The 15243-nt window shown below is 45.2% G+C and overlaps 1 protein-coding gene across 3 annotated transcripts in view; it reads right to left on the minus strand.

Moving 5' to 3' along the window:
* The window catches only part of PSD3 (pleckstrin and Sec7 domain containing 3), a 119963-nt gene extending 108872 nt beyond the window's left edge, over positions 1-11091 (minus strand). The window contains exon 1 of one of the 3 annotated variants that reach the window (XM_038123701.1): positions 11046-11091. In XM_038123701.1, coding sequence (XP_037979629.1) covers positions 11046-11048 — 3 coding nt within the window. In that variant the 5' untranslated portion in view covers positions 11049-11091. Of the gene's footprint in view, positions 1-7165; positions 7322-11045 lie in introns of those variants that run through there. The other 2 variants (XM_038123702.1, XM_038123700.1) reach the window with 2 other exon arrangements.
* Between the last annotated feature and the right edge of the window lie 4152 nt (positions 11092-15243).

Genomic DNA, 15243 nt, shown 5'->3' on the forward strand with positions numbered 1-15243 from the left:
CAGCAAAAAAACTCAACTGCCTGTCAGCAGCCTGTCAAATACCCTGATACAGTGAGTTTATGCTCTCAGCAGGAATGATGGACAGAAGGTTCCCACAGATTTTAAAATCTTCTCCAGCAAGTTGCAATGTCATGGGCAAGTCTTTATAGAATCCTGCATTGAGAGCTCTGCCTCTGCTGTCATATCATCCCTGAGTGGCCAAGAGCTCAGTAAGCTTCACTGTTTTTGACAGATCATACCAATTGTTCTGAAAAGACTATGCCTGTTGAGCTTATCTTAAATCACCTTCCTAAGTAACAGGATTAAATGCAGAAAGGCATTAAATGGCATTAAAATAAACTTGCTAACTGGTAAAACCTAGTGCACCAGCATCACAGGAAGAGTGTGGGTGCTCACAGTAAGACCACTGGGTAGGAAAGGGTTGTACTGTTTAATTCTATGTGACCTCCTACACCATAGCTGTGTTTTCCTTATACCTCCCCACACTAATACAGGTTCACAATTCTTGAGTTAAAGCATTAGTAAAATAGATTAAAATTCAAAAGAACAGGAGCTTTGCATGGCTTAATCTCAGCTGGAGCTGCTAAAATTTAATGCTAGCCAAGGTTTTGAATGAGAAGAAATCTAGGCCTGGGTTTTAAACTAGTTCCTAACTATCAGGAGTTGCAGGGAGATGTATAGAAAGCCAGAAGGTGGGGAGAAAAGAATGAGCTTGTGTGAGAGCACTGCATATAGCTGTTTTCCAGCAGAGAAGCCAAGATTTTAGAGAGAGTCACATAAGACTTGTCAGCTACAAGGCAACTGAGAGATGTGGCAGAGGTGTTTGCAGTGATAAGGGGCCTGAAAAAAGCAAAGAATGATCAGTACAATTCAGTACCTTTTTTTTTAATGCAACAGCCAGAAAACAACAGAAGAAGGTATTGGGAGTCAGCACCACATCAAAGAAGACATGGCTCCTAGTACAGTTTGTAGTCAAAACCACCAACCACCTTGCAAAGCAATCTCACAGAAACCAAAATACTGAGGTACCTGACGAGGAGGGTGAACAAGCTCATGGGATACAAATCCCTAACAATATAGAAATTACATCCTTCTCATGAATCTCCAAGCTGACTTCTTCCTGGGCATCTGCTGACCTCCATGACCACATACATGCTCCAGGGCTAATGCAGCCTTGAATCCAAACCAGTGCAGAGAATCACTGTTACCTGCTCACAAGGCTTTGGCATGGCTGGAGAGACCTCATGCTTCGTACCGTTATGCCAGCTCCTCTTGAGTCCTCACCACAATACACTCCACAGCTTACCCCAGGGATTCACCAAAAGGCACCAGGGCACTTCAGGCTTCGTATGCCATTATTCCCAGCACTACAGGGTTTGTTTACTATGAGCAGCCTCACAGGAAGCAGTCAGTCTGGAGAGAGCAAAACTGAAAGGGTGCAGATACTATCAAAGCTGCTGTCCCTGCACAAAGGTAGACTTCACAAAAGTTTAGTGTCTAAAGAACGGCTCAGTTCAGAAATTAAGCAAAAGACTGTCTGCTTAGGAAAAAACCTGGGGAAAGTGACAAAAAAACCTCAAATTAATGCCTTAGCACCATTAAAGGTCATTCAGCATTTTGTATTTGTCAAGTCAGTGATTTTTGATGCATGCTGTATGGACCTTTGGACATCTACGCATTATTTCTAAGTTATGTGCAAGAATCAAAACAAATCTTCTGAGAAGACTTTAGCTCACTGCCTGAACCACTGTGTTCCTTAGACATAATACACAAAGATGAAAAAAAAATCCAAAACTTTTATAAAGCCACAGTGCAAGTATATTCCTGAGTAATGTCAAAGAACATTAGGGTGGGGTGTGATTTAAGAAAAACTGTGCAAAGACAGCATCTTATATTCAGAGAATTCAGTGATGCATGCAGTAGATATCTTGCATTTACTGTTTTTGTTCAGTCTGTTCCAGTATATTTAGCAAACTGACAGACTGCTTCACTTCAGCAGGTAGTGTGCTTCCATCATCTTCAAGCATCTCAGATGTCAGGACAATGTTTAGACAGGCTACAGGTCTGCTCCACATGGATTTCTCCTCCAAGGAAGCTAAAATTTGAATATACCTAAATGCCTCATGAGCCTACCACAAGTTAGTTCTGTTTCTCTTTAAGCAACTAAATTCTTTCCAAAACCCTAGCCAACATCTGCTGTCCCTTGAAACTTTACAGACAGCATCCTTTGCCATGTGCTGTACATTCTTTATGTCTAGCTAAATATACACTGCTTTTATGGATGGAGGGACAGGGTATTGGCAGAGATCATCTTCATTATTCAAATCAATGTTATAAACATAGTTTAAAGTAATGTTCCCAAGTGATTAAAATATTCCATTTCAGTAAATGGTAAAAAAAAAAAAAAAAAACAAAACAAAACAAAAAAAACCCCACACCCAGCCATCAGACCACTCTACACTGGAAGAATTAACATTTGCAAAAGTGTAAAAACCTGCATTTTCTCTGTGGCAAGTGCAAACTGTAGAACTACAACACAGCAACAGAGTATGCAAAAAAGGGGTATGCATCTTAGACATAGCTTACCGATTCTGCATGATTATTTCATATCATATATTTAAATTAATTAGCTTTCAACTCAGCAGTTTTTTCTGAGCCTTACCTAGATTTAAGAGAAGTTTTTTGGAACAGAAATTTGACTGAAGTTTGATCTGAGCCATCTTATCTCTGGCACAATTAAGGCAGAAGTGACAAAACACATCAACAAATTTCTCCTGAGGTGCAGGCACTGGGAGACTGAAAATATTGTTGCAAGGCCGAATGCCTGCTAAGAAAGTGCACCTTAAGGACTGCCAACATTGTCAGGCAGCTATGGCTCTGCAAGGAGCCAACAGGCAGTTCCAGCTGTGGCAAGAAGGCAGAAGACATCAAAGATGTTGCATCCCCCACAAACAGCACAACACAGGCCAGCTGGCACTCGTGTCCCACTGGTGAGGAAGTTAATACCTCTTCTTTTTTCCTCATTAAGTCACAGCAAGTCCACAGACAAGACAGCTGACGACAATCAGAACTTGCTGGTACTAGAATTTGTTCCCTCTTGAGAACATGGCTTCCCTGGGAAGCATTCTTCTGTTAGCACTGTCATGCAGACACCCCAGGTTTAAGCGCATCTTGCTATCACACTTGGCATTCATTCAGCCTGGGAGATGCAGTTATTGCTCAAATGACACTTCCTATTTGAAAACTGTTGTAAAAAAATAATGAGTACACTTTAAGCCACCTCTTCCACTGTGTCATTTCACTCCAAGAAGAGAAAGCAAGACCTATTCATAGCTTCTGCAAAAAAGGGAAGCTTGTGTTTATGTAATCTGTGCCACCAAGTTGTTTTCTTACTGCTCCCAAACCGCTGCATCAGTTTCAAGACAAGGGCCTCCTTTCAGTCATAGAATCATAAAATATGCTGAGTTGGAAGGGACCCATCATGATCATTAAGACCAACTCCTGGTCCTGTGCAAGACAGTCCTTTCACCAGGCAGCAAAAATTTGCTGTGGCTATGATACAATGTTCTCGGCAAGCATGGCAGTGACCACTGTGTCTCTGCCCTGGCAGGCCATCCTCAGAAGCCAGCTCCAGCCTGGTTTCCTGGCTTAGCCCAGAAGTTGCAACACTGAAAATTCTTCTGCACAGTTAGCAAAAGCAGCCACACACATCCCACAGCTATCACTGGTGGCTGAGGTATTCAGTGGAGGTGGAAGTGCAATGCTCACACTCTGATGGACAGCTTGATCCCTGATGGACAGCCTGATCCAGTGCCCAAACAGGTTTTTTTACTTACAGCATCCAGGAAGTACAGTCAATTCAGAAGCCATTCAAGCTTCAAGGGCTAGATAATACCGGAACTCCTCTGACTCCTCATTCAACCCTGTAGCAACCAAGCCCACACCTCGAGGACTAGCTCTCACTCCACCCCTGCTTTTAAGCACCATTCACAACCTGCCTTGCTCATTTCTGTAATGAAGAGAATAAATGTTTGGATGCATTAGCGTCACAGGAGTCTGTGGCCTCGAACAGAAACTGGCAAAACAGCAAGAAACATCTCAGAGCAAGGAGGACCTGCACTCAGAGAAAGTATCTGGAAATATACTGCAGAAGGATTCTTCAAACACTGCCATTCCTGAGAGGAATGGAACACTTACAGCCAGAATGAAAGTGTGAGGCAGACACTTTGAGTAGGTCTCAAACAGCTTTTTCATTTAACAGAAGAAAATTATTTCTAACACACACACACACACACACACACACACCCCAATTTCGCATCACTACAAACAGGAAAATGAGGACTGGAAATAGTCTTTGTGATCATGGGGTTTGACAGGCATCAATCCAGTTAGGAAGATATTCAGAAGTTTAGGACACAAATTGCATGAGACCAATATTTGTATATCTTTGCTGTATGGTGACTGCCCAGAGAAGCTCCCTAGCACACATGCCCCTTCTCAGCCAAACTTCAAGAGGAAAGGAGCCACATGCAATTTTACAACCCACTAGGATGCAATGAACCACCCAGGTCACAGAGCAGGTCTTGGTGGCAGATCAAGAAATCAGATCAAGAGGTGGCAGATCAAGAAATCCTTCAATTTCCCTCTGGCTCCACAAGAAGCCAGCTCTCCATCAGGGACCATTTGCAAGGAAATGTCTTTTCGAGGGCAGTGGGTGGCATGCATCTGGGTTGAGCCCCAGAACATTACTCCCACCTTTGCTGTGTGAGCTCAGCAAGACTCTCACCAAACAACTCTAACAGCTGCTGCACCCTGGGGATCCTCAGCACTCGCAACACAGAGCTGATCTGGAGCAGGATACTCTGAGAGCCCCAATCTTTTTGTTCTGGCAGCAGTTCACAGGTTTGTCCAGCCGCAGCTGAAGAACAGCAGCTTGGCCAATGGCTCCACAGTACCTTGGGGACTCACCCACCTAATACTATGCAGACCCTACCCCCTCCCTCCCTTTCTTAGGCTCCCTTCACTAGGCCACTACACTGTGCTACTTCTAAATTACATTTAAATCAGTACCCAGCAGTACCCCAGCCTCTTGCTCTCTCTCAAGACCCTTGCATGCAAAAAAAGAGGTTCTCAAAAGAGAAACACATCCCTGAGAAAAACCACTCCAGCCCTCAGGTCAGCTAGCCTGTCTCTCCATGAAGCAGGGATGGTTTCAAGCAATCAGCTACTGTGCAAGCACAAAGACAGTTTATCCAGCCATGGCCCAAGCACCCCTTTAGTGCTTGTGTGGTGTACAACTTGTGCTGCCTAAATGCTGAATCTTCCAGCACTTGTCTCAGAACACATGCATGGAGACAAGTGCCAGCAGAGATGTGCCATGGCACTCTTGCAGAGAGCCTGCCTCTCAGCCCACAAGAATCAAACCCCAAACCATGTCTTATATCAAAGCTGCAAAATCAATTGCCAGAGTTTCCTGGTATGATGGGCAAGAATAGAAAGGACTGTGTTGGTGTGGAGACAGGGAGGGGAAGTACTCTAACAACATCCATGTCCTTCAGCTATGCACCTTGATAAAAGTAAAGAAGGATTTGCTGGGGAAAAAAAAGCTGCTACCACATTTGTTAAGATCCTCACTGCTCTTTTCCTTCTCACTTTGATGGCACAGAGATCAAACTGAAAACTGGAAATTGGAAATTGGAAATCAAACAATCCACTTAGCACAAATAGCTCAAGAGAACTGCTTTCACACAGGTCAGTTATGCAAGAATTTTCTGTGCAGATTAGGAAGTCCTAGCTTTTTTGTTTCAAAACCTGCTTCAAGTTTCCTGGTTGGTTTTTTTTTATCATCACCACTACCACAAAGGATGTTCTCACACATGAGAACATGATGATGAACCAAGGCTCTAATTGAATGGGATCATTTCAACAGGGTCTCCTATATGGTTAACTTCAGCTCTCTCCCATTCAAAAATATGCCCCATAACTAACTCTCTGTCTGCATAAATCAACAGAGCTAGGACAGATTCACTGAGCATTAAACTGGTAACATCTGCTGAAACACATCAACTAAGAATATGACTGATGAAAAAGCATTTGGAGTATAAAGAGGCTTCTTTCTACTAGCTAAACCAGAAAGGCTTGGATGACTCTCAGCAGTCTATTACAATTGCTTCAAACACTGGGTGTGCAACCTCCAGTTTCATTACAAATACTGCATTTGACATTCTGTGTTAATGGCCCTATGCACAAACAGAATTAAAATGTGACTGATGCTACAAAACTAAGAGTACTTGCAGTTGCCTGTTACACACCCAAAGCTCTTCAATAACGTATACATGTAGCTTTGCCTGACAATATACTAAGGGGACCCTGTGGCAGACAGGTAATTGATGTTTATAGCACGGACATACTCACCTATATGGGAGTTAGCAACTTCAGTGAGTTTGTGTGAAGTTCAAACTCATTTCAAATATATGTTTATGTTTCCATTGAGAAGTGTAGTTCCAGTTCCCGGGAGCAAGGATGAAGATAGCACCTCAACTGCACGGGAACAAGCCTGGGTAGTTTCATATTCTACAGTTTTACACTTTTGGTGAAATCATCTCAACCCCACACTTGCCCTGAAAGTGCAATGCTACTACTCAGCCAAAAGCTTTTCTGACAACGTCTTGTTTAATTCAAAAATTCGGCTAGATTAAGAGAGCTTGTCAGTGCAGCAACAGTGCTGATGTGTTAGACAAGTTACTTGGAAACACAAGCAAAATGAACTGCACGACGTGCAGGCTCGGGGTCCCAGCCCTGAGTGCAGCTTCCCTGCTGCAGCTGGTGTCTCTCGGGATTTAGCAGTTACGAGCACAGAAGTGGGCTCCGACATTTTTTCTCTTGGGGAACTGTGAAAAGGACTGAAAAAAAAAAAAAAAAAAAAAAAAGAAAAAAAAAAAAAAAAAAGGAAAAGAAATTAAGAGGGGGGAAAGGAAAACAATAAAAGGAAAGAGGAAAAGGGATAAGGGAAGAAGGAAGAAAGAAAAGAGAAAGGGTAACAAAAAGAAAACAGAAAGAAGAAAAAAAGAGGTCGGGGGAAAGAAAAAATGCAAAAGTAAATGGGAAAAAGTGCCTCCGGCTGAGCGCAACCCCCGCACCCGCAAGGGCATACGCCGCCCCTTACCGCACCGCCGGCTCCCTCCATCTCCCATCGCCGGCCGCGGCGGATCGCAGCCGCCCTCCCGCCGGGCCGCGCCAAGCCCAGCCGAGCCGAGCCGGGCTGTGCCGTGCCGTGCCGTGGTGCCCCCCGGCCCGCAGCGGAGCCGGGCAGCGCGGCGGCCCCGGCGCGGTGGGCGCGGAGCGGCGCGGGCCGGGCGGCGGGGCCGGGCCGGGCCCGGCGGGGCGGGGCGGCGGCCCGGGAGAGGAGGGGAGGGCAGGGGAGACGGGGGCGGGGGTGGGCGCGATGAAGGGGAGGGCTGGGCAGGGGAGGGGAGTCGAGTGCACCACGTGCTCCTGGAAAAGATTTCAAATAAATAAATAAATAAATAAATTTAAGGGAATTAATTTAGGATTAGCAAAGCAACAGAGTGAGAAGCACAACCTAGACCACGTGCCCGCAGCAGCGGCGCTGGGCAGGAACACGACCAAAGCCCGCGGGGGCTGGGACATGCCGTACTCTGCTCTTAAATCCCCTCAGTGCGGCTCGTAGTTGTTGGGAGAGGAAAGAAAAAAAAAGGAAAAATAAAAAAAAAAAAAAGCAGAAGCCTTTTCCAGCCCTGGGGCTTCCCCTCGCACTTCGGCTTCAAAAAGCAGAAGAGCGCAGATATCTTTGGAGTAACCCCATCGGAACACTTGAAAACGATTTTCCACTTTTGTTTTTTTCACAGTTCGCTGGCAGCTCTCTTGCATCGTCACGTTTTAGAGCACTTAGCCACGTCATTAGAATTTCTCTAACTAGGATCTCTGAGTCTGGTTCTTTTAAGTAAAAGTGGGCTTTTCCTATCAAAAGCTGTGCTTTAGAAAATACTCCCAAATCTCATTAGCCCAGTTAGAGGAGTTAACTGCACAAGTAGCTGGCAGACCACATAAAGAAGGATGTCAATTTCTTTAAGTTCAGTGTAACTGTGTTTTGTTCAGCAGCAGCTGAAAACTTCATTGGTTTTAAGCAATCAAGCGGATAGGCTTTCTGGAACAATCTCTGGGGACCAGGAATCACTGAACACATTGTATGTTTGCATCGTTCTAAGCATGGGTAGAAAACCCGTGTGTTAGGTGGTAGGCAAGGATGTTCTCTAATGCTGTGCTCTTCTGAAAGGCTTTGGACAGTGCTGGTGGTAGAAGTGCATCACCATGAAGTCACTGACATAAGTGTACCACACCCATACAGAGCAGCACCTCTGTGGCTGAGGAGACAGCCAAGCCCTCCCTTGTTTCCCACTGGCCTCACAGCTCAGTGCCAGAGCCTCCCTTCCTGCCAACACTGGGCAATCTCAGCCTTTCTTCAGGCCCATGGGGAAAAAAATCCATTTCCAGTAGGATAAAAGTATGTCCAGGCATAATGCTTGAAGCACCCTGGCCTAAAGCTTTCCCTGTTTGGCAATAAGATAGGGGTAGCAGCACCATCTCTGGGCTCTTCCAGCTTGTCTGGGGGCTCGGTCCAGCAGCACCTCCCCATGCTCTTCCTAGTAGGGCTGTGGCATGCAGAGTTCGCACTGCTTTTCCTCGACTGAACACACTGTTTCTCACCACTTCTAGCTCCATGTTTACCCAAACAGTACTGCCCCTGTTTTACACCCACATCACCTGGCAGCAGACTGCATAGCCTCTGTCATCTGGGTGCCAGTGGTATTTCAGAAGGCATTCTGCTCTTTCCCCACAACTTCCCCTCTCCCCATCCTAAGATTCTGACCTGCTCCCCAGCACCACAGGCTGTCTTTAACCATCCATCCCTCGAGCAGCACAGGACCTGCCCCTGCCCTGCTCAGCAGCACTCCAATCCAGTCATTTCTGTCCTCTGGGAACAGATGGGTGCAAACCTGTCTTTCCATCGCCTGAAACAGCTGGCAAGGGTCCCGAAGACGTCCCTGTGATGCAGCTCCTCTGTGCCCATCCTCTGTGGCTGAATTGTGCCTACAGGGCTGGGAGATGTGCTGAAGGGCTTCACCCCTCTCCCCCAGCCACAGCTGTGATGACAAACATGTTTTGGCACTGCCAGGGCTTTGTCCCATCTGTCAGACACCCTGGGGGCCCTGGAAGCCGGTGTGGGAGCACAGGCTGCAGATTCCCCATCTGTGCCACATCTGAGCTGGCTAATGCAGCGGAAAAAGAAACCACCCAGCGCCTGGGTCTCCGAGGAGTTGATGCACTCTGCCTGCCTCTTCCCTGACAGGCTGAGGTCATGCGACTGCAGGCCAGGAGGCAGATGGGAGCAAAAGCAGGCCTGGAGTCAGGGGCTGGTGATGTTCCCTTGCAAGGCACATCCCCTGCCCTGGGCACCTAGGTGGCTGATGCAGCCACTACACTCCAGTTTGGAGCTTTTCCATCCCCTATCTGTGTTGAGAAAAATTTGGCCTTTTCTCTCTTATCCAGGCATCTGCCCTGAGTCCCACAGACATTTAGGCTGCCCGAAATATGCTCTGTGCTGAAGGACTGGGAAAGGAGAGCATTTGCCAGTATGGGGCAGGATGGTCCTGCAAGCCTCTGCTATATGGGCATCTAGCTCTTGGTTAGCTTCAGTGCAAAGGAGGGTGATGGATTCCTGAAATTGGCACACACCACTGATCATTGTTTTCTGCAGAAGGGCCATATTAAATCCTAAAACATTTCTGTGAATGGGCAATCAGCAGAGAAGTGTGGCGGGGTTAGTACATTTGTGAAGGAAATCTGTATTTTTTGTCCAAGCACTTGATATAAATTTCCAGGTAGTTATGTTAAAAAAAATAAAAGTCACAAAAAGCTGACACAAAACCTGGCAGCTTTCTAAGCAGTTATGAGATACATATCACAGTTAGAGAGCACTCTTAATTGTTAAAGAATTTAGTCACACAGCATACGGCATGTATCTTTAAATAACCCAAACAGAAATTAAAAAAAAAAAAAAAAAAAAAAAAAAAAAAAAAAAAAAAAAAACAACCACTCAGAAGATGGCAGTCAAGTCCAGCCTGTTGCTCCGAATTCCCCAGCCATGGGCAGTGATGGGGAGCAGAGAGCCAACACCGGGCAGGTGATGTGTGTGGTGGGTACTGAGCTGAGGCTGAGCAGGGCATGGGAAATGGGAGACAATCTCAGAAGCTGGTGGCTGCAGGGGTATTTGAGGGAGTGGAGCCTTGCAAAACCAACAGTGCTCTAGTAATGCTGTCAGCTGAGATTGTCCAGGTCACAGTATTGAAAATATCAAGTTTGGGTATGCCAGGTAGCAAAATTGGTACCCTGGGCAAAAAAGTAGTTATGGCGGACTGCTTGTTTGCAAAGAGTCTTGAGTAGAAAACAGGAGGTCAATAAATAGGAAAATGTGTACAACAGGCAGTGTCAAGGGCTGCCAAGATGTGCTTGTCGAGCAAGCCCACACTTGACCACCAGAGTAGGAGCAGGGCAGCAGACCAAACCTGGTTTTCTGACTATAATACATGGGTCAAACCTGCTTCTGGTCACAACACAGAGGTCATAGGATGCTTTCTCTCATCACCAGGGAAGCACCTAAATGGATGCATGGATTGAGCATTGCTGTGTCCATGCCTGTTCCAGCCAGCTGGCACCAGTCTCTTCCCCTCTACTTTCTTTGTCTGGGTCAAAAATTCACAGCTGAAAAAACTATACCACCCCATAATGAAGAAAAAAAAAAAAAAAGGACGAAAAAATAAAAAAAGGAGTGTAAAAGGAGTGTATTAAAATCAGTGTTCTGCAAAGAGTAACCAATGCATAAACTGTCATTTTTTGACAGAGTGACAGCAATAACAGTTGCTGTCACAGGGGAGTAGTAAGTAGTACAGGAAACTCACTTCCAAATAATCTTTGCTTATTCAAAAGGCAGAAAACCACAAGTAAGTAATCATCCAGGTACTCACCATAAAATTTTTCACGACATTGCATTTCAAATCAAAGAGACTCTCTTTTGTCTTGAGGGAGAAGAAGGCTAGGGATATAAAAAAATAATATCATTTAAAAAGCCTAACCAGACACACCAGTATCTATAGATGGAAAGACAAAGTTAATAATTTACTGGATTTTCCTTGTGTGTCTGGATTTTCTGGAAACAGCTGGGAAAACATTTTTTTTTCTGTTTTACTCAGAAAAACATAGTTGCCATCGCAACCTTTTTTTTTTTTTTTAAATTAAATGTGGAAGAGAAGCTGCAACACCACAAGGGAACAGCAGGGGAACTTGGAGGTGAGGTGTATATTAAGAAAAACAACATGTGTAAAGATGGTAACCTTCCTACTATTTTTTTTTTTAAAGACTCAGGTATAAATTATTATAGTAAAGCCCAGGGTGACAGCTACAGCATGGAATGTGCCAGTGGACACACTGGCTAGTTAGCCAGCTTCACTGTGAGAAAGTGTGTGCTGCAAGCCACGACAGTACCACCATTCTTCACTTGGCTTTTTCCTCACAGGTTGCCAGGTTTGTTTGGCCTCATACCCAGAGCTCCTGGAAACTTCCCTTCTATGAGTTAACTGACTCTTGTCCTGCTCCTTCACTCATGGACAATTCTCTAGAGTCTTGCTATGGCCAGGAAACAATCCAGAGATTTCGCTTCACTCCATCCTCCATCCGATATGTTCATTGGGAGGAAAGGAAATTACCAACATTCCCTGCCCAGGGAGCCCTGACTAGCCAGAATTCGACCATTTGATGGGAAATCTCAAATTTGTTATTCTATCCATCAGAGTTTGGGGATCTTCAATTTTATATTTACTTCCAAAACCGGGGACTTCACAGTACCTCCCCTGCTGAGTGAGTCCTTAAAAATCTCCTTATTAGCCCAAGTCAAACTGAAGAACACAGAAAATCCTGCTGAATATCCCTGCTTTGGAAGGTTCTTGGTTACCTCATGGGTCTCTACTGTCACATCCTCTCTTAACCCTTACTCTTCCCCATGGCTAGCAAATCTGTCACTTTGGCCTTCTCTTTAGAAAGGGCTGTAGAGCCCTGAAATCAGCCGAGCCATAGGGGGTACAACAGGCTGCCATCCCCTCCCCAGCAAACAGCCACAGCTCCTGGATGTGCTGTGATGAGCCCACAGCAGAGACAGGTCATTAAATATTTTCTTTGCCACCTCCCTCCAAAAGTGGCAGCTCAATGCAGCAATCATGGTGTAACCTAGGGGCAGTACTAAAAGTTTGCCAGAGTGAAGACCATGAGGAAGGGTTACAGCCAGATTGATGTTGGCCATGTTCTTCCCAAGCACCTCCAAAAGTGACAGAGAAATAGCTGGTTGTTCCGGAGCTACCAAGCCCTAGCAATTCCTGCTCCTGCTGCTTCCCAGCGCTGAAGGTACAACCTAGCCTTCTCTCTGGATGGGGGAAAGCCCTCCATCCTGCTCCTGACAGGCAAACAAGAGGCTAGGTCTAGGAATTCAGGATACTCCAGCAAGGGGAACACCAACAGTGGAGGCAGGGAAAAGGAAATTTCAGCCAGTTCCCAGGAGCCCAGTGTTGTTTCTCTGTCTGGATCCTTGCCATATTAGATCATTAGATGGAGTTTTCTGAGGATCAAATCACTAAGACTTTTTCCCTTCCCCCAACTTGCCACATAGAGGGTAAATAACAGAATCACATTTTGGTTTCTTTGCAATGTTATCCATATGGCAAAGATAGATTTGGCATTGGGAGAATATAAGGGAAGGGTTCTTTCACTGTGTCATGGTTTAAGCCCAGATGGAAATTAAGCACCATGCTCCAGCTCACTCAGCCTCCTCCTGCCTCACCCCTGTGGAATGGGGAGGAGAATCAAATAATGTATGTTGAGATAAGAACACTTTAATAGTGAAAATAAAGGAAAATAAAATAGTAATGGTAAATAATAATGTTAATAAAAATAATCAAGTAATGTACAATGCAATTGCTCACCACCCACTGACTGAGCCAGACCTCTCCTTCCTGAAACCAGATCACCCACCTTTCCAGGTAACTCCTCAAATTTCAAATGCTCAGCATGACATTCTGTGTGTGGAACATTCCTTTGGGTCACCTGTCCCAGCTGCACTCGCTCCAACTTTCATTTGCATACCGCCTCCCTGGCTGAGCACAAAACAAGGGAAGAATAGTCTTTGACTTAGGATAACCACAGCTTGGCAAATAACAAACCATCATTGTGTCATCAACACCATTCTCATGCTGAATCAAAAACCATCCCTGTAACAGCTACTGAGAAGAAATTAACTCTGGCCTAGCTTAACAAGGACACAGTGCCTTGTACTGCAGAGCATGCATCACATCAGAATCATCAGCCACACAAGTCAATCTGGCAGGCCCATCTCCTCCAGCTTTTTCACAGAGGATACAGTGCATAGTAGAAAAGCAAGGGAATCATATAAGGAAAGAGATACCTTTCTTTCTCAGGCTGAAGCACTGAACCTTATGTTCATCTGTTGAATTTGATTATCAAAGACCATCTCAAAATAAGTGAAAAACCTCTGCCTAAGCATGGCTACTCTTACGAGTCTTCTACTCAGAGCCCCATCTGCCCTAGACTCACTGATTCCTTCTGCCATCTCTACTTTGTTCCTGCATTTGGTAACCGGATGGATTCATTTGTAAAGTAGCACATCTAGTCTATCAGCCACAAGAAAAAAGAATGTTTTGCATAAATATCAGCAGTGGTGTTCAAAAGTGCATTAAAACACACAGGTGAGGAGATGCTGTATTTGAGCATAAGAGAAATGGTCCAGGTGGTCTTTTACCCTCCTGAACAATATATGTGATTCTACAGAGCATTATTCTTTCTATGGAAGCCTTTGCCAGTCTCACAGAAATCTTTCTGGTCTTAACCTCCTAAAGGAGATGCCAAATACTGTAACTGTATGGTATGTTATCATCAAGGGAAGCATACATTTCAAGCCAAGATATGGTGGCTTTGTGGTTTTGGCTTCCTTAGACCCTGGCATATTCATGTTGAGTCTCCTGTACAATTTTCCTTTTTTCATGAGTGTCCTCTTTATCCTGCTACAGATGGTTCAGAGAACTGAGACTGCACATCATAAACAAAGCGAGTGAGACATGAGGGGAAAAGAACATTTATTCAATGGCCCTTTCTTTGGTAGGGTAGACAGCAGCTTTTTACAGGTTTATCAGCACCTGAAACCCCGGGTAAGAGAAGGACTGCTGCAGCTACAATTTTGTGTCACACTGACATGCAACAAGCAGCCTTCAGAGCTGGGAAAAAGTAAAGCATAACACCCCACTCTCCTCCCCAAAATGAGATAATTATGGCCTGTAACTTTGGCATGTTCACACAGCTGCCTCTGGCTGAAATGCTCCAGTCAAAAACACAAATAACATTGCTCTGAAGAAAAGTACTAACAAGATCACTTCCTCTGCTTAAACAAATCTGCAGTGGGTGTTGATAGCCGAGAGCTGGAAATGGATGGGCACATCCACATCCATCCCCAGCTCTGCCCAGACAGTGAGCACGCATCAGTCACAAATGACAGGTGGAAAGTTAAATGGGGACAAGCCCATTTCACTGGGACAGAGTGAGCCTAGCCAGTGTGAACAGATCATTATTGGCTTTGGTCAGAACTGGAAGGCCTCAGCTGGCAGATCTCTCAGCAGATTTTCTAAACAAAGGAAAACACCATTCATTTGAGACAGAAGTATCATGTGTCAGCCAGAGTGTGACACCAGAGACACCCACTCTTGTGATGCAGCACCATGGTAACAGCCATTGTCTGCTGTGCGGTGGGCTGTATCACCAAGCATGGGGGAGTATGGTGTTTCCTTCTTCTGTGGCTGGTTTCTTAGGGCAGCCTGCCACACAAGGCTGCTGCACAGCCTACTGGGCTAATATCAGCCTGGAAGGATCATATGAAGGGATGGAAAGGCTTAAAAAAGCAACAGCCCTGAGGTGCCTGGGAGGACAGAGCAAGAAGGGAGGCATAGCTTTGCATCAAGAGACAGGGAGGCTATCCCTGGCATTACAAACTGAAGATGTGGATGGAAAACTGGCTACCAGGGAAGACTCACATCCTTTCTTCTCATGTAAATCTACAATTTCTTGCTCTTCTCCAAAGCTGATTCTCCAAAGTGGATTCATTTTCCACCA

This window comes from Motacilla alba, chromosome Z, assembly GCF_015832195.1.
Source record: "Motacilla alba alba isolate MOTALB_02 chromosome Z, Motacilla_alba_V1.0_pri, whole genome shotgun sequence".
Taxonomy (NCBI): domain Eukaryota; kingdom Metazoa; phylum Chordata; class Aves; order Passeriformes; family Motacillidae; genus Motacilla; species Motacilla alba.